This window comes from Vicugna pacos, chromosome 11 (assembly GCF_048564905.1).
Source record: "Vicugna pacos chromosome 11, VicPac4, whole genome shotgun sequence".
Taxonomy (NCBI): domain Eukaryota; kingdom Metazoa; phylum Chordata; class Mammalia; order Artiodactyla; family Camelidae; genus Vicugna; species Vicugna pacos.
The window spans coordinates 59,423,894-59,447,766 of record NC_132997.1 but is presented as its reverse complement, the minus strand read 5'-3'; the positions used below and the strand labels follow the sequence as shown (position 1 = coordinate 59,447,766).

At 39.4% G+C, this 23,873-nt stretch overlaps 1 protein-coding gene across 12 annotated transcripts in view; it reads right to left on the bottom strand.

Annotated features, from left to right (window-relative positions):
• The window catches only part of ANK3 (ankyrin 3), a 591,977-nt gene that overhangs the window by 111,715 nt on the left and 456,389 nt on the right, over positions 1–23,873 (bottom strand). For 10 of the 12 annotated variants that reach the window (XM_072971465.1, XM_072971466.1, XM_072971472.1 and 7 more), the window contains 7 exons: positions 20,755–20,952; positions 16,033–16,131; positions 8,355–8,453; positions 8,169–8,267; positions 7,550–7,645; positions 3,074–3,146; positions 2,850–2,912 (listed from right to left, as the gene is read on the bottom strand). In XM_072971465.1, the coding sequence (XP_072827566.1) occupies positions 2,850–2,912; positions 3,074–3,146; positions 7,550–7,645; positions 8,169–8,267; positions 8,355–8,453; positions 16,033–16,131; positions 20,755–20,952 (727 nt within the window). The remainder of the gene's footprint in view (positions 1–2,849; positions 2,913–3,073; positions 3,147–7,549; positions 7,646–8,168; positions 8,268–8,354; positions 8,454–16,032; positions 16,132–20,754; positions 20,953–23,873) is intronic. The other 2 variants (XM_072971470.1, XM_072971471.1) reach the window with 1 other exon arrangement.

Genomic DNA, 23,873 nt, shown 5'->3' with positions numbered 1-23,873 from the left:
TAATACTCATTTGATTTTTGTAATTGAGGATTAAAATTATATTTTCCCATATTATAAATTCATTCTTCTTTTCTTTCTTGAGGAACACTGGCAGTACATATTACTTATTATTTTTCTTTGCTTTTAAAAGCTGCTGATAGTCTTATCACCTGGGATACTTTAGAGTCTTACTAGTTCTTATAGGGAGAGATTCACAACATGCTGTGGTTCCATGGAAGTAAAATTTGCCTCCATCCATGAGGGCTTCATGAAACAGGCAGCACCAAGTCAAACTACAGTGGCAAACTGCTGGCAAGACTGCCAGGCAAATGACTCAGAAGTAAATACCATCATTAAAGTTGTAGGGATTCTTGTAGAATTAAAATTTCATAATGATTTGTTGTGGGATTTGGAGGAAAACCGAAATGCTAGTTCATGCAGCAGAGAATAACATAAATACATGATAGGGCTAATTGTGGCTTACCGGAGCTCATGGAAGCAAAATTTAGGGACATTAGCTGACAATAATATTAACATGAGTCAAGTTAAGTATATATTATAACCTCAAAAATATCTTAATCTTCATAGATTTTTAATATCTTCCAATACAATATCTTCCAAAACAATAACCCTGCCATACTCTGCTTTGATCAGACTGTTCCTAGAATATGGTGTTTAGTTCTGGCCACCCCAGTTTGAGATGGGTGCAGACACACTGAAATGTACATAGAAGACTGACCATGATGGTAAGGGAACAGTGGAAGGAAGCGGTGATAATTCGTCTGGAGAAGAAAACACTGAGAAGAAATATGAAAAGTGTTTTTAAATATTGGAAGGATTGTTACATGGAAGAGGCATATTTTGTTCTAATTGTGACAAATATATGAGAGCCTGAATCAGTGATTAAAAGCCTAAATCAATGACAAGGATGAATAAATGATAAAGAATTTTTAAAGTAAGAGTTGTTTACATGGAACAGGCAACCTGGGAACTAGGGAATTCCCATCACTGAGGCAAAGGATGTCCTAACAGAGGTTCCTCTACAGGTAATTTCAGCACCTGGTGGTTGTTGCTCAGACTGAGTGACCTTTAACCAACCCCTTTTCAACATTAAAGTCTACAACCTTATGAAATCAAAAGCCATTTGATTCCAACAGCCCATGGACACACCCATAAAGCAAGGACCGAGTTTAAAGATGGATAAAATGAGAATTAAAATGTGCTTATTAAGTTCAAATTCCCAAGCTGAGATAAATCTAAAGGAAGTGATTGCCATTCCTAGTTAAACAGCTAAATGAATCATCTTCCAATTAAGAGATTCAAAATTTATTTTTTGAAATTAGTTTTTCACATGTATAAGGTTGTTCCATTGTCCATTCAAACTTGGCCTCTCATCCATGCAGCTATTTCGGGATATTCTGTTAGAAACTAACAAATTTTTAGGTCTGTGATTGTCATATTGTATTTCATAATAATTTCGTTTGAAAATGTACTTTTGGTATCATATTTTGTCTGTATACACATCTTTGTGAGAACATCACTTTTATTTTCTGCACATGAGAAATTACTCTGAAAATGTTTCATAAGAAGGCAGTGAAATATAATATGACAGTAAGGCATATTAACTGTAGAGTTCTAAAGATGACAAATATTATCCAGTCAGAGATAAATGGAGATAAACATAGAGTTGATGTTTTAGAGAAAAAGAAAGAAAAACGATGAGTAGAAGCCTTTAGCATTTACCAAAACAACACTTACAAACAATGAGACAGGTCCTTCCAGACTAAATGACCACCAAGACATTAGCTTTTCTAGGCAGGCAGTCCCCGGCCACAATGCACTTATACTAAGGCAGCCGCTGGATATCATAAAAGCTAAGGTGTCCTTGGATTAGGTAGGGTTTCCCAGTCTTTAGGTTTCCAGTGAAATTTGTGCAAATCAAAGAAGGAACCAGTAATTGCACTAAGGAAGATTACCTAGAGGCAGAGAAAGGCTAGCTGCACTAAGACTGATCAAAGAGAAAGACACAACCTGAGAGATGGCAAACGGAGAAGCAACAAGACAATATCGCTTGACGGAGTCAAGTGATGCAGGAGAGAAACAGAAATATAATACACATTCTACTCTAAGTAAATGCTTCATTATTTCAGTAAAAGTCAAAAATTTGCCATCTTTATTGTATTATTCACTGTAAAAATGCTAGTTTTCCAACAAAACTTTCAAAGATGTCATTCATTAATGTATCTATATATCATGACCTGGTCAAATGCATGGGTTTTTAAGTAAAGCAGAAAACCAATAGTTCCTCTTAAACACATGAAGAATAGATATAATCATCTATATTTTTATTTCTTTCATGAAATCAATATTGAAATTTTATATTTTAAAAGCAGTTTTGTTCAGGTTGGGATTTCATCATTAGTTGAAGATCAAAAGTAGCTTTTACTGCAAAGCTTAGAGTCCATCTTATAATGAACATTTAATCCCTTCCTTATAAACCCCTTCTCTTACTTATTTAAAGAAATATCTTAGATGTAAACATTAATCAGATTTCCGTCCCTAGATTTTCTAATGTAAACAATAAAAACATCAATTTTCTGCTTAACAGAACCCAGCAGAAAGAAAGCAATTCAGGTAATTAGTGACACTTGTGTTTTCAAGGTTGGAAAATGGGTTCGAAGAGAGGGGATTCAGAGACTAAAAGAAGACGTTCAGTGATACCAAATACATGTTGTTTAAATGACACAGTAATTAATAATCAGAAGGTAAAATGAAAAGTTAGTAACTCAAGGAAGGGTTACATTTCAGAGATAAGAAATGGAAGATAAAGTTGGTAGTTAAATTTGATCACAATAAAAATTTGCAAATACCTTCTTCAACATCTGAGATATATTCGCCATCACTGAGCATTTCAGGGGCATTGGCTTTACGAACTGCATGATTTAAGTGAACAGTGTAAGTGTGAAAAATGCATACTCTTGATACTACAACAAAACATATCAATGCTTCTAAAAACATTTTCGCAATGAACTTTCTTCTGGAAACAAAGACACAGTCACTCTTTGTACTATGAATGCAAAGGAGGTTTTCCTACCTTCATCATCAGACATATCAAGAACTTCATTCATCGTTTCTGGAACATTCATTTTGTGCTTCTCTATGACAGTCTAGTAACAACAACAACAAAAAGCAGTCACTTTAGTGTGAGCAGACTGCACATTTTAATGAGATTATTCATTTCTTTCTAAAATAATCAGTTGGTTTATTGTGGGGCTTATGTGTTGAATATCCTGAAGTCCCCACGGATAAAATGACATCAGAACCGACCGACAGTAGCACTAAGGTCCTCTCATACGCACAATAGAGAATGAATACAAGGTGCAAGAATTCTAGTGGCATAGCACACCAGCTGAAAAGATGTAGGCTCCTAATAAAGCTTTTCAAAGGAAAAGAGAAGGGAGATACTGCCTCTTTTAGTCCACTGCTATACTTTTCCATGGTCTGATGAACCTGCCACCCAACTCCAGTAAAAGTCTTGGCTGAATAAGCCAAATGAACGGCAAGCAGTATGTCTTTACTGCTTGTGCCAAGCCAGCCACTCACTTTGTTTTCTCCTCCTATGTGTATGTTAATTCCTAGAATAAATCAACATACTAAGATTCCACAAATTGTATAATTTTTACAGCTCTGTGTATGCAGAAAATATTTCAGAGGTAATGCATTTTCACCATAATTTAAACCTCCACAAACTTTTAAAGAACCGTATATTACAGAGCAAAGACCTTTCTGAATCTTTTACTTGCTCTTTGATGACTTTTTACCTATATAGATGTTATCCATCCAAAAGACCCTGACAGGATTACTTGTTAGAAAATACTAATGACTTCATACATTTTAGTTTAAAATGAGTCTTCTTTTAATTCTGTCATATGAAAGACTAATGGTACCAAGTCATGTTGAAATAAAGCATTATTTGGTATTTTTTTCCAGCATGGAATCCTACAACTGAACATCTTCAAAAAATAAATATTTTATATTAGAACAGTTTTAGATTTACAGAAAAATTGTGAGGAGTATAGAGCATTCACCCAGTTTTCCCTGTTATTAACACATATTAGCAATGGTACCTTTGTCATAATTAATGAACAAATATTGCTATATTATTATTTTGTTTTGTTTTGTGTTTTTGGTGCCGGGAGTTGGGTAAGAATGGTATCCTTTTTCTGTTCTAGCATCCCATCCTGGGTACCACCTTATGTTTAGTGGTCAGCCTCCTATGGCTCTGACCGCTTTTCAGACTTGCCTTGTTTTTAATGACCTTGACTGTTTTGAGGTGAACTGGTCAGGTATTTTGTATAATGTGCCTTCAATGAGATTTGTTCATGGTTTTCTCATAGATTAGACTAGGGTTATATGTTTTGGGGAGGAAGACAACTGGTAAAATGACATTTTCATCACACCACATCAAGGGTATATACCATCAACATGATTTATCAGTGTGGATGCTGTACTTGGTTGTCTGGCTGAAGCAGGCTTGTCAGGATTCCCCGCTCTCCATACTGTTTTCTTTGGAGGGAAGTTCCTATACTCAGACCCATGTAAGCAATGGGTGATTATGCTCTACCTCCTTGAGGGTGAAGATCCCCCCCCCAACTGAGTCAGCCTCTTTTTTCCTTTTTTTTTAAATTGAAGTATAGTCAGTTTACAATGTTGTGTCAATTTCTGGTGTACAGCATAATGCTTCAGTCATACATGAACATACATACATTTGTTTTCATATTCTCTTTCATTAGAGGTCACTGTAAGATATTGAATATAGTTCCCTGTGGAGGGTGAAGTATTTTCATAAATTATTTGGAATCTTTTTGCCTGAGAAATTTGTCTCTTCTTCCCTATTTATTCAATCATTTATCTATCTCAGTATGGACTCACGGGTATTTAGTTCACACTTTGCAGTGTACTCCAATATTCTTTAATTTCTTTCTTTAGCTCAAATAGGTGTTCCAGCTTTGGCCCCTGGAACTCTTTCAGTTGATTCCTGTGTCCCTTGAGCATACCCCATCATTTTGTGTATGTGTATTTATGTATTTATTCACTTATTTACCTGGCAGGGGGAGGGGTTCCTCATCTTTAGGAACTATAAGATGTTCCCGGCTCATGTGTATATTTCTTGCCCTGGTTCTAGATCTGCCGTTTCTCCAAGGAGCCCTGGTTCCCTTTGTTAGAGAGTGCTACCAGAAACCAGTCTCTGCGTGAGACATGTGCTCTGTTCATGGTTACAGAGGGAATTTTAAACACTGCAATTTAAATAGCTTAATTCATATCTTTTGCACATCAGTTTTTGGCTACTCAGTCTCCTACTCTGCCATGACTATAACGTCATTAACTAAAGCATCTCTCTCAGAATTGCCACCTCAAATGTGGCACTCCTATCAAAGACACAACCCTATTTTTAAGGTTTCTGACACACCGATGTCTGCGTATGGAGCCAAGGGCTGCTGGGCTTCGATAACTGGCTGTGCAGAGATCCACCTGTGCTCTGTTTAGTTCGCTTAAGACTGTAAGCTCCACTCTGCATGGTGTCAGTCCTTTCTAAGCTAGATGACCTGTAACTGCAGAAGCAGGGCTGGCAAGGTGGTGTCTCAGCCCGAAACACCCCAGTGCTGGACTAAGTCTTAGGGACATCGACGAACTTTTTTCTAGTTGAGGTGAGCACTTCATTTGGGGGAAGCCTCATTCACTTCATCAGGCAAACAGGACCTTCCTGTTAGCATGGCCCATCTTTTCTCTCTGGCAGAAAATCATCAGCCAAGTCAGCTGATGACACTGAGTGGGAAATGGCACAATCCCCCTATATATGCTGTCACTAGGAGCCCAAGCCTTAAACCCTTTTCTTTCAGTACATTTTCTGAGGCTAACTTCATTTTCTCTGCAAGTTAATTTTCTCCTAAAGCTTTTTTTTTTTTTATCAAAGGAACATTTTGAACTTTCTTAGTGGGTAAGAAAGTCATTTACATTTAATCAAAGAAGATTTATATTTTGAACGATTGTATAAGTTTCACTGTCTAACATTGAAACAGAAGTTTCATATATTTATTGCCGTGACTTCACTATAGCATTGGGGCACTTGGCCATTGTTTAATCCTTCATCATTCTCTCCTTCCCCACCCAAGAGTTATAAGACATATCTATAAAGTTAAGGTTAATAATCATTATTTATTTAATAATAGATTTTAAGATAATGAAATACTCGAGGCATATGAAAGCAGTATGTGAGAATTTATCTCTATTCAAACTATATCTTCAAGTTAGAAATGGGCCCCAGTTGACAACCATTCCTCTAGTCCATTAAGGCTACTGTTTTCTCTTTGCAAATTATGAGATTTCACTCTTGGGATCAGCAGGCTTAATTTTTGGTTTCTAAAACCTATACACGGCCAAATAACTCAACAGGCAGGCAGCTAGAGAGTCCCTCAAGCCATGCTGTTTTACACGAGGCTCTGTGCACATAGACAGCGGATGCTAACAACCCCTTCTCCACAGCAGAGGGTGGTGTACAAGGGAAGGCACAGCTGATAAATCCAAGTGTTGCAGGTCCTAAGTTTACATGGTCCAGAGTCAATCTCAGGCCTTTGTGTTGAGTCATGAACTCAGGAATAACTCAAATAAGCCTGTGATATGGTGCAATATCTACCCTTGATTCCAAAGCTAACAAATCCTGATGGAGTTCAAAGGCACCAGATGGGGTTAAAGAGAAATGACTTGTCCCAGAGGCTGGCAGCTTGTAAAGACGCATCTGATGCAATAAGGCCTCCTGGCAAAGATTTACTTTAAATTTTAATAAAACATCCTATTATTTTTCCTACAAAAACTCCGATAGATGAATGGAAGAGTGAGAATGGTGGTAAAAATCAATTTTAGTCCTATCTCTAATGTTTTTATACAACAATGTAAACATACTTTTATAAAAAGTGGTGACAATGTAATCCATTATCATTTTTGAGTTAAAATATTTTGAAGAACCAACTTAGAGTTTTCAACTTTCTTGCATTGCCAAAGGAGGTTAAAACATTTCTGCCTTCATCTCATTAAAACAATTTTATACCAAAATAAACAATGAAATACAGTTTGGTTTATATGGAACCCAACAATCTATAGCTTTTTGAAGTGTAAATTTAAAAAGGTGTTATTGGTGTTTTGAATTTTTCTTAATATCAGAAATAACTAAATTGTATAGCACAGGGACCTACATTCAATATCTTGTAGTAACCTATAATGAAAAAGAATATGAAAAGGAAGATATGTTTGTATATGTGTGACTGAAACATTATGCTGTACACCAGAAATTGATGCTCCATTGTAAACTGACTATACTTCAATTTAAGAAAAAAAAAGAAATGAAAGAAATGAGAGTAGTGCTTGCTGACTGCTATCAATGAGATGACAGCATTTGAAGAAAAAGCACTTAGGCTCTGGATGCAGGAAACAGGCTCATCTCCCCAAAGCTTGGGAAAATCTACAGTCCAAGAACCAGCTCTTGGGATAACACGGCTTGGCATCCACTACTTACAGTCGTGGTCATGGTCTCCTCCGTCACCACCTTCAGGGTGTCGACCACTGAGATGTAGCCAAGCCTCCGGGCAATGGCCAGGGCAGTGTTCCCATTCTGGCAAAGAGGGAAACGTGGACAAGGAATTACAGGTCATCCCACATGCCTCAGCACCTGTGTGTTCCCACGTTTCACCTACACAAACGTAAGGCGAGGGTCTCACCAGTCCTTTGCCACTGTCACATGAAACACGCTGTTTCACTAAAGACATACCTTGCACAAAACCCACCTAACCTCTTCCTACTCATACAGCAGAGTCTGGGCTGCTACACTTCGAATCAGAGAGGCTTTTTAATGTTCCAGGTTATCAGGGAAACAAATACGTGCTTCTTATGTGTGCACTTTCGACTAGCGAGCCATGGATGAGCTGTTTTTTAGTGGGAAACACTAATCACACCTCTCTAGGGACAGCTCACAACAACACTGTTCTTGTCCTTTCCCCTTCATTCTACTGAATGCTCTGTTTATCCCTATTAATGAAAGTCAAAAAACAACACTGCTGCACAGTGAAGAATATGAGAAGATACCAGCCCCCAGGCCCACGCCTTCCCCCCTCCCTTAGCTGGCCCTTAACTCTTACCACAGTGAGTTCATTGGGGGAGGCATTGTTCTGAAGCAAGACATTGATTATATGCGTATGTCCCTGTTGAGCTGCTTGGTGTAACGGCGTATACCCATTCTGCAGAAGGAACATGGAAGAAATGACTCTTACTTCCTTGGACACAAAATCAATGGCTTGGTGGATACAAAGGAGCAAAGAGTTTACCTTCGTTTTGGCATTAACTTTTGCAGAATGCTGGAGCAGGAAGTTAACGATCTTGATGTTTCCATAGTGGCAGCCCACATGGAGTGGTGTGTACCCCATCTGTAATTACATGTTTTTAAAGAAAGAAACATCTTAAGCATAGTTTCAGTAACAGTTATCCTAAATAGAAACAAAAGTGTTACGGAACCTTTCTTAAAGAGGCAGAAATAGTTTCTTTTTTTTTTCCCCTACATAAAACCAATGTCCTTGATAATTCTCAGAGCTAGTCTGAGGTATAAATAACAATGCTGTCTCACATGGAAATAGTTACTAAATGTCCCAAAGTGCTCTCTCTTGCATTGGCTTATTTTATTCTTAGAACAGCTTTTCAAGAAAGGAAGGGAAGATGGACCAATCGACAGCCTTGACAGAGGTGTTTCAGTGGCTTCTTGTCAAGGGTCTGAAGAGAGCTCAGTGGATAGACTTGGACTAGGATGTACTGAACACTCTATTCTCCAGAAGCATTAAGTCGAGGTTAAAAGCTAGGAAGTGGCTGAAAGATCGTGAAGGCAGGCGCTGATGATCAGAATGCTTGGCAGAGATGGGAAACCCAGGAACACTGAAGGAGATGAGGCTGCTGTGAACTTAGGAGGTCTGAGATGTATGAACTTGACTGAGGTCCACAGTCTCCTGTCTACCTTGCTGGAGCCCCACAGTTTGAAACCGCCTGATTTAGACAAAGCAATGGATGATTTCTCTAGTTAAGATCCACTGACTCCAGAGGGGCTATAACTCCTATCTGTTAATTATCTATCTATCTATCTATCTATCTATCTATCTATCTATCTATCTATCTATCTCACATGTGTGTATGTATGTGTAGGTATATATGCATACACACACATACATACTCAAGATAATTATTTTTAAAATAAGGATATTCCAGATACTTTTCTCAATGGCCACATTGTGACAGACTTCACCACGCAAATTCAGTGCCCATGGTGAGCCTCTGTCAGCACCAGATCACTGAAAGGGAGAGCACAGACTTTTTATAACGTTTCTAAATGGGCATGGGTTGGGGGGGGCACATTTCAAAGGGTCTGTATCTCATATATGATGGCATTAATGTGTCTTTACGGTGATGTTGTGCCATATGCTGAATGTTTGTATCCCCCCAAATTTGTATGCTGAAACCCAAATCCCAGTGTAATGGTGTTTAGAGATGGGACCTTTGAGAGCTAATTAGGTCATGAGGGTGGAGCCCTGGTGAATGGGATTTGTGTCCTTATTAGAAGAGACAGGAGACAGCTTGCCTGTTCTCTCTGCTCCCTGCTACCTGAGGATGCAACAAGAAGGTGGCCAATGTGAAGAGCACCTTGATCTTGGACTTCCCAATCTCCAGGACTGTGAGAAATAAACATTCTACCAGTCTACAATAGTCTTATTATAGTAGCCCATAATAAACTAAGATACTCCAGCAAACAAATGTATTTGAATTTGGAAAAGGGGGTGCCCAGAACACAGCCGACTGTGGATGGTGAAGACACCTCACCAGGGATATGCTGCCCTAAAGAGCTGACTCTGGTTAGATTCTGTTCCATGAACTGAACAGTCAGCCCAGCCGCCCGGACCCAGCCCTGCTGATAAGCTCACCACAACCGCATGTGTATGAGTCTGACTTACAATCCCTGAGGCCACTTCATGCATGATGAAAGGCCTCCCTTGGGGACCAGAATCCACCTGCCTGCTTTGCAGGGCTCTTCCTTGGTACTGAGGAACTCAGGATACTGCTTTAGGAATCAGAATGCTGCTTAGGGAGGGAGGCATGAAAACAGTTTTCTCCTATCAGTTCTCAGTACAATTAGCTTAACTGATTGAAGTAAAATTATTCCCAACTTTAGTGGCAGAGGATGGATCCCAAGCCAAAAATATACAGAAAATATTTTTAAAATCTGAATACTAGGGAACACTTCAAGTTTTTAGTCAATGTCTTTAAGCAATGATGCAACAGTTTCCAATGGCTATTGTATTAAATATATTGCTTAGATTTTTAAAATAAATTTAATCATTTTAAATATCTTAATGTACAGATTCTTCTCATCTTCAATACTTCCCTCTAACTCCTAGTAAAACCTGAAGTTATTATAATAGACTGTTGGGACCTGTCTGATCTGGTGCATACACCCCCCCCCCCCATCTCCCATCTCTTACATCTCTGAGATCGTCTCCTACTAGTCTCTCCCTTGTTCACTCTGCTCTGAGATACTGGTCTTCTTGCTATATTGTATTAAAAATATGTGTACGTGGGCAGGAAGACTTATTTTGTACCCAGAGAAACAAAACTGGGTCTCCTCCATTCACAGAGGGTCACAAAGTCCCCATGTTAAGTGGCATCTTGCACAAATAGGCCCAGAGAGACGTAAAGTGGGAAATTCCTTCCAACTACTGGCAGTACATTTTAGAAAGGCCAACTTTTCTTTCCCGAATAACTAAGAAACAATCACAGTGCAGATAATTGAGCCATCTTTTGCTTCTTTTTTTCACCTTTGCCTACTTTTACCATCATTACAGCTAAAGTCAAGTCATCTCCTATGGGCGATGTTGAAAGTTTCTATTTGTGTAGCAAGAGCAAAGAGGCACAGAGGGAACATTCAGACTGGTATTTCGGACCCATGGTGGTCGCACATGGTATCTTACTGAGCAAAACTTGGGTACCTCCCTATGCAACGCAGTTGGGAGAGAGGGAATAGAAAATCTGCACTCAGTCCCTCACCTCCTAAAAACAGTGCTCAGTCTGTCTTTGGTCCTTCTTGCACTTGGCATAGTCTTTCTCAGTGAACACACCCACTCACATTACAACATCACCACTCACATTACAAAGTAGGGAGTCCTACTTTAATTTTAGTTAAAATTAAAAAAAATTTTTGGGATACTGTTGTTTTAAGGAATCTCTATGTCTTATCACATATTACACTAAATATTACATGACATGGCAAATAAAGACCTGTGGGAGACTGTAAGATACTTTTATAAATAGACTTTTCGTAATTTTAGTTGAATATAACTAATTGAGATGGGAAAATTACATTTAGTAACAGATTTTTTTCCTTTAGAAAACTAACTCTGAAAATAAACTCTTAGTATCTCATTTCCTGAAGGTAGTACAGTTAAAAGTCTCAGCACACGAAAATGAGAAAGAAGTTGAAAATTTTTCTCCTGTGATTTTTTTTTTTTAACTTACTGCTCACCTCCAAAGTCAGTATGAGGATAAACTGGAAAACCAGACAAAGAGCCTCTCGGGTGTTACAGAAGAGTCAGAGATTATAAAAGATAATTTCCATAATGATAGAAGAAGAATAAGCTAATTGTCATCTCCATTCTTAGCCCAGCCTACTCCACTTCAGATAGCCCCTTGTAATTTTTTTTAACCATTTCTCTTTCTACTGGCACCTTCCTCTTAGCCTACAAACATATTTACTTATTGCAACCAAAAGTCACCCCTTTCAAATATTTCTCTCCTTTCCTAGCTCTATAGCCTCTTAAAGCTTCTTGGAAAATAAAACCCATTTATATTTACCATTCCCTTCCATTTCCCCCATATCTGAACATCTCCATTGCTCCAGTGAAACTGCCTTCTAATAACCCAAGTGCTGATCCAGTGCATGTGTTTCAGTGCTTCTTTTCCCTGACACAGTTACTTGACATGCATGTCATATTCTTTCCCGTTTTCCCTCCTGTGCTCAGTCAGGCCTTCCTTCCACCTCCTTTATCGACTCTGAAGCATCACTGATCCCTGGGACTTTGTCTTTGATTTCCTCCACACTGCTCCTCAGGGACACATCCACCTTCACAACTTCAGATAATACACTGATTCTGACCACTTCCACATCCAGACCCACCCCCACTACATCCCAGACTAAAACTTCAGTCATTTACCAGCTGTCTCTCCCTGGATGGCCCCTAGGTGACCTCAAACTCAGCACACCCAGTACGGAACTCACGGTGCTCCTTCTCCAACCAGCTGCTTCTCCTTCACTTCCTGTCTCCTTGAGTGGTACTTGGGATCCCCTGGTTACAGAGTCACATCCTTCGATTCATCCTGAATTTCTCACTTTTCTTCGGTCCCCATATACTCGTGGTCTCAAGTCTTACTGTTCATATTCGTTACGTATTTCATCAGTTTCTCTCTTGTTCATCAACATCCCATCTGCCACTTAGCTGAGTCCTTCTCTATTCTTCATCTGGACCTCAGCAAGAGCCTTCAAACGGCCCCTGCTCCCAACTCTTTTACCAGCGCCTTTGCACTGTCCCCAAGGATCTTTCTAACCCACATGTCTGATCTTATCATCTTCTTTTAAAACCTTTCAAGGTTTCTCAGTGCAAATAGGATAAAAAATTTATGCCTGGCACAGGGAGGCCCTCTGAGATCTTCTTAATTTTCTACCAATATCTTGGCCCATGCCTCCAATTTTTCCTCATGCTCCTGTGATATTAAACCAGCCATAGTCCACTTTTCCACTCCCACCTTTGTATAACTTTCAGTTAATGCCAGTACCTCTAAATGTATTTCTTTATATATGGGGTCAAAAATCTAGCTTTGTACTAATTAGCTGTGTGATGTTACACAAGTAATTACTTTTCTGGGCCTCGGTTTCCTCCTCCGTAAAATAGCGATACTAATTTTATCAACCTCATAAGGTAGTTGTAAGAATTAAACCAATAAAGGTAAGTGCTTAGAACGGTATCTGACACAGAGAAAATGGGCCATAAGTTTTGCTATTATTCTTATATTTTTATTGTTATTTGTATTCACAAGTGTCTCCCTGTCTAGACTGAGCTCTATGAGGACAAGGACTACATCCCCCAGGTAAGAATTTGATAACCAGTGGGAGTGCTAAAAAAAAAAAAAAGTGAAATGAGTACATAGCAGATAAACAATTTTCATGATTTTACATTCATTTAAAGAAATCCAATTTAACTATTTATTCATGAATCTGGACTGCTGGGAATCAGTGCTTCAGTATGTTTCAGGGTGGTCTAAGTAAAATGCTTCCGGAGATTATTTTTTAAAAACCAAAAGAAGTGGCTTCATTGCAGTTAAACATCACTGAGTATTAAATCCTGTGGCCAGCAGCACAATTTAGTCTGAACTGATGTGGCGAACTTCAAATACACAGACATAGAAAATAAACTTACAGTTACCAGCGGGGGAAACGGGGTGGGAAGGGATAAATTGGGAGTTCAAGATCTGCAGATACTAACTACTATATATAAAACAGATAAACAGTAAGTTTATACTGTATAGCGCAGGGAACTATATTCAGTATCTTACAGTAATCTATAATGAAAAAGAATATGAAAAGGAATGCATGCATGTCTATGTGTGGCTGAACTATTGTGCTGTACACCAGAAATTGACACAACATAGCAAACTGACTATACTTCAATAAACAGAATGAGGCGGAGATGTGGTGGGTCAGTAAGTGAGTGAGAAGGCTGCACAAGCTGTTACCAGGATGTCTAGTCTTTTCCCAACAAGAGAAGAAAATCTTTTATATTTCACTATTACAATTTTAAAATTTAAGCCAGTGAATCAAATGGTACCATACACTCCCCCTGCAGGCTGCTTGGGGATGACACGTTTAGTGGGAAGAATCTGGAAGTTCATGGGATACAATCAACTCCACGTTCACAAGGTTTGAGAACCAAGCCCAAGCAACCCCATCTCTTTGCCCTCCTGTTCTGCTCAACCATGGATGAGCACAGCCTGCTTTCTCTTTGGTGCTGAGAAGAAAAAGGAAAGCAGAAAAAAATTTTAGAGGCAGAGAGATTCTTTCTGAAGTGCATCACTTGTGAAGGGCAGGAAAAGGTACCTGTTTAAAAAATATGACACTTAGTAGAAAAATGATGACTGACTATGACCTGGGTTGGGCTGGGTTAGGAGGAAACCCAGCTAGAGATCTGAGACTCTTAAACCAAGGGGTCACTGGTGCAGACCAGGAGCAGAAGGGTCATCGCACCATTTCTTCTCCCAACCTGCCCTGGAGAATCACTGCCTTCATGCCCGACTGAATTTAGGTGTGTACCCTGGATGTGTTGGGACAAAAAAGTACTGGGAAACATAACCCTGTTCTTATCTTCTAGAATTTTTACTCTATACAGGGAGAGGCAACCAAAAATAATTTTTTTTGGCTGTGTTTGTCTATGTGCATATAAAGAAAACACAGAGTGGATATATTTACCATGAAGTTGCGAATTTCTAAAGTAAACATTTCTTTTTTGATGAAAGTCTATAAGCAAAATAAAGAACATAAGCTAAATTCAATCTGATTTTTTTTTTCAAATTTAAAAATGCTGGTATTTTCCAAATGGAATGTCACAGGAAACCATTCCGCCACCGCCATTGCCTTTATTGGTTTCTTTGTTAAATACTCAGCTCCCTAGGAAGGCATTCAGGGCTGAGGACAATGAAATTTTTCAGAATGAAAAGTTTGGGAGGGAAATAGAGTGAAGAGAGAGCTGAGCTATTGAGGCAACCAAAGAGGCCACGGGGACTTCAAGGGCACAAGGCTTTTCAGGAAGTGAAGTGAGGGGAGCTGCGTCGGTCACAGCTCTACCCAGGGCTGGCCCGGCCGGGGACCGTTAGGTTTGCTTTACTGTTTTCCTACAGAGTTTAAAAAGCATAAAGGATCTTGCCTGGTCACGTCTCTTTCTAGCAGAACACAGCAGGGGTGGAGGAGCCCCAGCCCAGGAGAGTCGGGACACTGTGCCAAGGGCATGGTCTCCTCAGGGCTGCTCCCTCTGTGCCTGTCCTGTCAATTCTGCCTGACTTTGATGTCCTCAATAAATACCTTTCTACCTGGCTAATTCCCAGGGACGCTTTTATATTGTCAACATCTTCCTTAACTGTCCATATACTCAGAATCTATCTATATTATACATAAAAATGTTTGTGGTCACAGTACTTAAGTAGTATCCATTTTCGTGTAAAAAATGTGACACAAAGAAATAAAGCAGCATTGTATTTTGAAGGAGATAAAACAAGTTTGATATGAAGAGTAACAAAATTAAGTGCTGCAAGCAAATGTTCAGAAGAAGAGGAATACAAAGTTGTACCTTTGATGGTGACACAAAACATCCCTTTTTCTCATGTGAGTTTGAAATTCTGGCATTACATGAGATTAATCAGAAATTTCTTTTTGAAAAGGGAACTATTTTGGCTGAGAGAGGGAGGGGGGTGTCAGTGATCACACACACCACAAGGAATTTAGCAAGTGCGCAGTAAATGAATAAAAATTAATCTGTCGTTTTTCATAGACTATGCCTGAACAGAGTTTGAAGTCATAAATGACTGACAAATTCTTCTATACGCATTTTAAACTCAGTCACAAAAACTAAGAAAGCTACAAGCTTTCACAGCTTGCCCTTGAAGGGCAGATCTGCTGTAACAAGGATTACTCAGTCATGTTAACACGGGAGGTGCCGCTATGCAGCTCAGTAAGGTATTCAGGGCACTAAAGGAAACAGTGCCTGGGACTCCACAACCAGACACTTTGGTGTCCCTTGCACAGACACACGTCTGAAATACGTGTATAAAAGATATAATGAAAGATTTGTTCTTCCCTCTAGAAACTGGTACTTGTTCCACCCGGGAGTCACAAAAGATGCTCTGGATGGGCACGATCTTTTTGTATACCTTTGTCTGGGCGTCCACGTGTGCCCCTTGGTTTACGAGGACTTCGGCCACATTCACTCTGTCTTCTTGAGCAGCCAGATGGAGTGGGGTCAGGCCACTCTGCAAAAGATCAAAGGCGTCATCTTACAGGAGGAATGTAGTCCACGGAGGCATGCTTGAGACACAATTTATGAATTCTAGGAGAGGAAGCCCAGAATTTCTATGTTAAAAAAAAAAAAGTCTGCAGAGTGAGTTTAAGCACTAGCAAGTGACAATACTGTTATCTGCAGGCTTAATAAAAATTTTCAAACATACTCAAAAGGGGCGGAAATGGGTTGAAGCTTATGTACTGATCACAGATGCAGTGACTATCAAGGTTTTGCTACATTAGCTTCATCCTGCCCTAATCTCTGTTTGTTTTTTAATTTGTGGAAATATTTTAAAGCAAATCCCAGACATAATATCACTTGCCCCTTATGTACTTTAGTGTTCACTTTTTTAATAGAGACTTTCTTTTTATGAAATTATGCAAGAGTTTTAACACATTACCAATGGCACTAGCTTTAGCAAAAATAATTAAAATAAAGTTGTTTATACACTGAAGGTTGACATATGATGAAAATATTTTCTCCATTAAATATTAATACCCAAGACTGACAAACGTTTTCTGGATGTTGTCTCTGGGTAAGAAAGATGACCCATGAAATGTCATATGAGAATTTCCAGGTCATCTAGTGAGACTGGATATTTGAAATGGACTCTACCACAACACGGATGAGCTCTGTGGTTGTTCTAATGGCCAAGAAAAAAAATCACTAAGACTGTGCTCTACCTTAAAAATCCTCTGCAGTTGTAAAGCAGTTTTTCAGAAATAATATTTAAGAGAAAGTCAGCTGGTGGAAATGCTTCCAGATTCTTTTCTTTTATCCATTATGAGCACAGAAGTTACTATCTTGGAGGCCTTCCTCCTCCTCCTCCTCTGACATCTGTGCCACAAGACCATCAGCCCGCCCCATCTGTCAGAGGAAAGGATGAACTGCCAACAGCCTCAGGAGGGGCACGGAGCCCTCTGGGTGCAAACAGTATTTATTTAGGGGTGACTATTCTATCAAACAAATTACAGGACTCAGGGAGAGCCATTCACTCCTGACTTTTAATCGGTGTTTACAGAACTTTGGAAGAAGCTCACCCAAACTGAATAGAGAGGAAATGTGAAAAGGAAGATGGGAGCATTCACTTAAACTCCAAGAAAAGTAAGCCCGGGCCAAAACTGGCACCACCCAGACACTGACATCATCACAGAACAATGTTCCATGTTCTACTTTAGAGGAGACAAATATTTCCAGCGGCCACATTTCGTAGAAGTGTCATGAGCACCTAGTCTAAGTCTGACTTCAAAACTTCTGAAGAACTTGACTGAGGGGTTCTCAGCATTGCTTGGGAAATGGATTTTGGCCTGTGACCAACTTGTGCCCAACTTTCTCATGTGCCCCCTGCTACGTTCAGGCTACTCCCAGGGGTGACCCGCTGTCCCTTTGGCACGGGGTCACTTCTAGATTTCCTGGGCTCCCCTTGCTCCCTGGGTCTCCCAAAGGGCTTCCCTGTTACACTTATGTGCATACATCCCATGTGCTCACTTCTACTGAGAGCATCATAGTCCTGTATTTAAACTGTATTTTCTTGTCTTTCCACCATAAGCTAGTTGAGACAAATCCTGTACCTTTCATCTTTGTGTAATCAGAGTCTAGTATCTACCATTGTGTCCATCTACTAACTGATTAAGCCAGAAGGAAAAACCAACATCTTTAGGTAAAACAGGACACGTGACATAAAGGAAAAATGATTTTATATCCATGATTTTGATGAAAAAGATTAAAAAAATAATGAGATGGTTAAAAGAGCACTGTTTGAGTTCAGAAGTTATCTGTTAATCTTTTAGAGGGTTTCGACCATGGCTCATTTTAAAAATGGCATTTATTTGGAACAGAGAGAATACTACCAACTCAGAACAGCAACGGCTCTGTTTAATATTCTATTAGCTGCATAAAGAATTAGAGCTGCTCGCGGTCTGTAAAATTCATGCGGGAAAGTAGGAATGACAAAAGCAAGACTGAGCCAAACACTAGCACTAAGCAGTAACTTGGGCTCAGGGTCTGTTTTTTCCTTAAAAATCTGGGAAGTGTTGGGGAATAATAAGGAAAAAAATAAGTGGTAACAAGAAAGTGTTTAGTTCCATACAACTTTTCACGAAAGCTAAATCTTTCTTTTATTATTCATTTTTTTCAGCAAGGAAATAAAGTCTAACATGAAATGGGGAGGTGGGATGGGTGGGGTTGTGGAGGGACAGTGACTGATATTTAAACCTCTGACAGCTCAGGAAAAATGGACAGGAAAACTGTCGGGGTTCCTTATTGAATAATACAGTTCTTCCAATTCCTGGTTTCACATCAAGGCTTATTTAATACTTTCTACAGAAAATGACAGTGGAGGAAGGAAGCAAAGACTTACAAATGCCTTCATACGAGACTGCCTCTAGGTGCTGTGAAACCTTCTAAGTACAACGTGCTAATGGGGAGCCGGCGGATTTGCTTTTCAAAATTTCCTGGGTGGGATTATCTGCTTGTGCAGAGTATATTCAGGAAGGTGGCTGGATATTTCCAGGTTTCTTTGGTTTACTAAGTCTTTGGGGCCTCAGAATTCCCTTGCTAATATCCAGTCTACCAAAGTAAACACTGAGGAATTCTTTCTTAAGTATTCTCAGCCTAAAATTTTTTTTTAATGATTTTCAGGTGAAGTCAAGGCCAGATGCCACCAGTTGACTGAGGAATTTAAAGAAAAAAATTTAAAGAAAAAAAATTAGTTACACTGTACTTTGGTATCAAACCTACTGAAAATATTCACCTGTTAATCAATTGTTTAGGTGTATTTTGTGTCTGGGAGAATTAATGAGATACAATATTCTGGGCTCATAAGAAAACACACACTAACTGATGTTAGAATGTGTTTCAACTGGAAGCCAGACAAGTTGAATTTTGTAAGCAAATTATTATAAGGCTGGTCTGTATATAATATATGAACCTTAGACATTTAACAGCTCAAAAAAATCTGATTATAGTGACTACTTGAAATTGCTTCATGATTCCCATTAATGCTGAGACAGACATCCTGAAAGAAATGTTTAAAAAGAAAGATAATGAGAAAAGTAATCAGTACACCAGGAAACAATGAAAATCGTGTTTGCTCTGCAATGATCACAACACATTTTCAAGATACTAAAACTAAAAAAGGTTTCCCTGTTCTCTCACATGTCTTTTGGTTTACAGAATTTGTTAAAGTACCACCTTAGAAATTCAGATTAGTGCAGAGTAATCTTTCTCCCAAACTGAAGAGTCCAAAATTAAGACAACTATTTTTTTTTTTTACTCAGAAGCAGGTGCTGAATGTTATCTCAATTCATCATTACGACATTTCTGAGAAGTAAATATTACAGACTTCATTTATTAGAGGACAAAACTGAGGCTCAGAGTAGTCACAGAACTTGTCCAAGTTACATGTTAAGTAGGAGTCACATTTAGGATCTATACCCAGGAGATTCAAAGCCTCTGTGACTATAAAACTCAGGCCACATATATTAAAATATTTAAACTACTTATTATTTGTTGCCATAAAATTATGCAATCTTGAAACTCTACTCCAATATCTGAGCTCTGGCTGAGAGATGCCACAGCTGTGCCACCACCAACTGGTAGAGAAGAAGCTGAATGCCAAGGAGTTTGGATTACCAGGAACTGGGGGCCCTCTTGCAGGTTTCTCTTTTATCTGAAGACTTGGGAGCATCTGTCTGGCTTTTTTTTTTTTTTTTTTTAAAGGGAGGTACTGGGGATTGAACCCAGGACTTCGTGCACGCTAAGCACGTGCTCTACCACTGAGCTACTCTCCCCGACCCAACTCCAGCATTTCAGGCAGATCTCAGACCTAGGTATTAATGAGCAGGTCGGCAAACCCGAATTCTCTGATAGAGACAGTGAGAGGCAGGGACTTCATAACATGTCTCTGGTTAACTGGGGGCTGGACTTGCACTTTGCTTCACAGAACTCTTCACTCATAATGGGGATGTCAAATATGAGGGCAGAGGAGTTTGAAGACTTTTGGAGACGGAGACTTAAGAAGTTCCTTGGAACTGCCAATTTATACACAAAGACTAAACTTATCTATTGAATAAAATAGCTCCTCGAAAACTTTGTTATTAAAATGAACCCTCTGAAGGCAGACCTGTTTCCAATTTCTTTTTGTAACCTAGGACTTAAAACCGGGACAGGCAAGGAATAGGTACCCCCAAAATGTTTATGGAATAGGATCAACAGGCTATAACTTACAACTTCTTATTTGCTACATTCTGATGAGGTAACAATGAGAGACATACAATGAGTAACAATGTTGCTCTTTGACTTGACATTACAACAAAAGTACAGGTTATTAGAAAAAACCTTATGGACCTCCTTTTAATGGCTATATGTTGCTTAACTGTATGACTTTGCAATTATTGACTTACTGTTCTCTTACTATTTAAACAGATTTTTTTTCAATTTTTTTTTGCTATGATAAACATTTTGGTAAATATCTTTGTGCAATATTACACTTTACACATTCTATTTGACCTGAATTTTTCATGACTTCTTTGTGGCCTTTCTGAAGGTGAGGTTTTGCTGTGCTGTGTGCTTTGCAGAGGGTAAAAAAGGTTACCTTATTACTCAAGTTCACGTTAGCATTTCTGCTGAGGAGCAGCGACACCATGTCCACGTGTCCTTCCTGAGCTGCGAGATGGACGGAAGCAATTCCTTGCCGGGTAACTGCATTTGCATCAGCACCATATTCCAGCAGAGTTGTCGCTATGTCCATCTGGTTCTTTTTGGCAGCAATGTGCAGTGGTGTATAACCGTTCTGTCAACACAAATCACTTGATCACACCCCTAGTAACAAAATAACAATGTGTGCAGTGCATTTTCAAATAGTATGCTTCCCTTTCTAGTGATTTTCTTGGATGGTTTAAAAAATCATGATCAAGTAAGCAACACTGATAAATCAAGAAGTGCTATTAATGCAGCACCCTCCTGTCTACCTCATTCCTAAATACGGAAAACGTGCCCATAGACAGTTTAATGCCACAGGGTCAGAGTGCTACTGGTTTGACAAAAGGAAGATAGAGCATCTTCTCCTGGGGGTTATGTTAGTAGGTGCTCAATGATTACCAGTCCTATTTAAATCAGAAATGAGAGGAAACTCAACTAGGACACAAACAAATGGTACCAGTGTGCAGTTCAGAGCTATTATTCTACCTGTAAAATCCCTATAATGGCCTACTGCTTACAAGTTGAACATTTTCATTTTCTTGGTAGTCAAAATAGTGTAATCTACTCCCATCTGCCCCTCTGATCGGCTCTTTTACAAAACTCCAGTTTCCATGTCATGCTTCAGCCAGACTGGTCTCCAAAACAACATACTGCTCGTGTTTCTGTCTTGCCTCACTCTACCGAAACTGTTCCTCATGACCATGCCCCTGTGGCCAGCATCTTTCACCCGAACATTCAGCTCAAGGGTCACACCCCTCCTGCACCTCCCCCGCACTTGACTGACTCCAATCGAAATCCCAAAGATGACTCGTGGCACTCTGCCTCACACACCTGTCTCCTCCTCCTCCTAAGATGCAAATTTGTTGAGGGCAAGCATTGTGCCATGTTTGTCTTTGTATTTCTAGTGCTTTCCAGCGACGGGCAAATCCTTAGAATTTGAGTCAAGCTTCCTAGAGCTTTCAGAACGTCCTGGGATCCTTCTCTTGGTTGACTCTGATGCTCAGAGGAGGAGGTAACCAGAATTCCTTTGACAAATTGTTAATTAGTTGCTTCAGGTACCCTCAGAGTCCTCTGTTGCTAAGAAAGTAAGGTCCCCTGCCTCCAAGAACCTTGTCCTGGCTCACAGTCATTTCAGAGAAATGCAAGATTACCGTTTGACATGGGCATGAGTCTAATGATAGAAAGTATGCCAGTGAAAAATGAGAATGGTTTTTTTTTTGGTATAGACAAGAAGATTTAGAGAAAGAAAATAGATAACTAGAATTTGTAAATTATAAATAGGATTTATATTTGGGAATGTGATCTAAATCTAGTCAATAGATCAGTCACAGTCTTTCTAAGCCATATGGATGGGTCAGAAACAACTCAGAGGGCAGTGGGACCACTAGTTAGCCAGGTTACTGTAATTAACCCTCATATTTAAGTCACTGGTATGTTCCAGTGTAACTGCATTTCTCCCTTGACAAACACTCTTCCTATAATTGATTGTAGAAGACTCAGGCTATTGGAGACCAAGGGATGAAAAGTGGAAATGACACTTCCAGACTTTTCTGAAACCAGCCTCTGCCAGATGGGATGGGCCAGGGTAGAAGCTTTTATATCCCTATTTTTAGTTTTGACCTATCGCCATCTGGAAACCCCAGCTGACCTGGTAAGCATTTGGCCTTCTGCTCAGACACACCCTGAAGAGACCGCCTTCAGAGCCAAATGCAGAGCTTTGGACTGAGCCCAGCTCTACAGTGAGTGACAGGAGAGGATGAGCTGTTTTACTACCAACCCCACCCTCGAATAAAAGGGAAAATTCACAAGACAGCGCTCAGATAAGAGAGATGATTAGTCAGTACTCGAACACTCCCCAGTGAGAGCGGTGAAGGCAAGAAAAAGTCAGAGTGGAGCCTCTTACCAGGCATCTTCTCTCCTTACTGCTTTTACTACTGACACAATCCTCAAGTCAGTACCTTTTCCACCCCTAACGGCAAGTCAGTATCCTCTGAGATGGGAGAGTATCACTGAACACTTTTAATTCCACCAAAAGAATCATAGGTTGTTAAAAAAGAGAAGCTCTGGCATCTCGGTGATGCATGCCAACTTCAGACAAGTTACTCATTCTTCCTGAGCGGTTTACCCTGAGCTCCCTACCTGAGATACAAAGGAACGTATAAAGCAAGCGAAAAACAAATCAGGGTATTATTTCAGAATGGAAAGTAATCTCAGAAAGACTTAAGGAATGTTTCAAATAATCAACAAATAGTCTATCTTGAGGCCTATCATAAAATATTCTAAATTTTCTAAGTTCTTTCTAATTTCTAAAAAGTTAAAGGATTCTTTCTTGCCATACTAAAGGAGACAGGTACATTTATCAGAAGAGAAATAAAACAGTGATTCAACTGGAAAATTATCTTAATCAACACTTTTTTCCTCTTCATGTAGTGCATGCCATGTGTGCTTCTGTATTTCAAGATTAAAAAATAAGAGAAAATATAATTTTAAATTACCAAAAGTAATATATTTACACTATATTTTATATTTCTTCCAAAAACATCCACAATCTCTACTGACCGTATCAATAGATATAGTGCACATTTTATGAAAGAGAAATCTGAAAAGTAATACGTTAAAGCTCACTACACCTTCCACGGTTAGTGCCCAGGGTATGCCTGAACTCAAGCCAGTCCCCGTTCCAGCATGGTGTCCTGCCTCAGGAAGTAGTTCTGGCTAAAATGGATTACAGAAGCCCACATAGTTCTTCAGCACCCCTCTTCCTCCCCCATTACCTAAAGTAACATCTTGTTTCTAGGACATGTAGGAGTAAAAAGATATGTTGGCAATTCTACAAAAGAGAAAAAAGGGCAAGAAGAAAGCATCACGTACTCTAAGAACCAAGGATGTGAACTGAAGGAGCGTTAAGAGTGAAGTCACCACTGTCATATCCATATGCATGATTAGCTCTACTGAATCTTGGTCCCTCATTTCTCACCACGGCCAGGATTCAGAAATGCTGTAGCTTCCCTG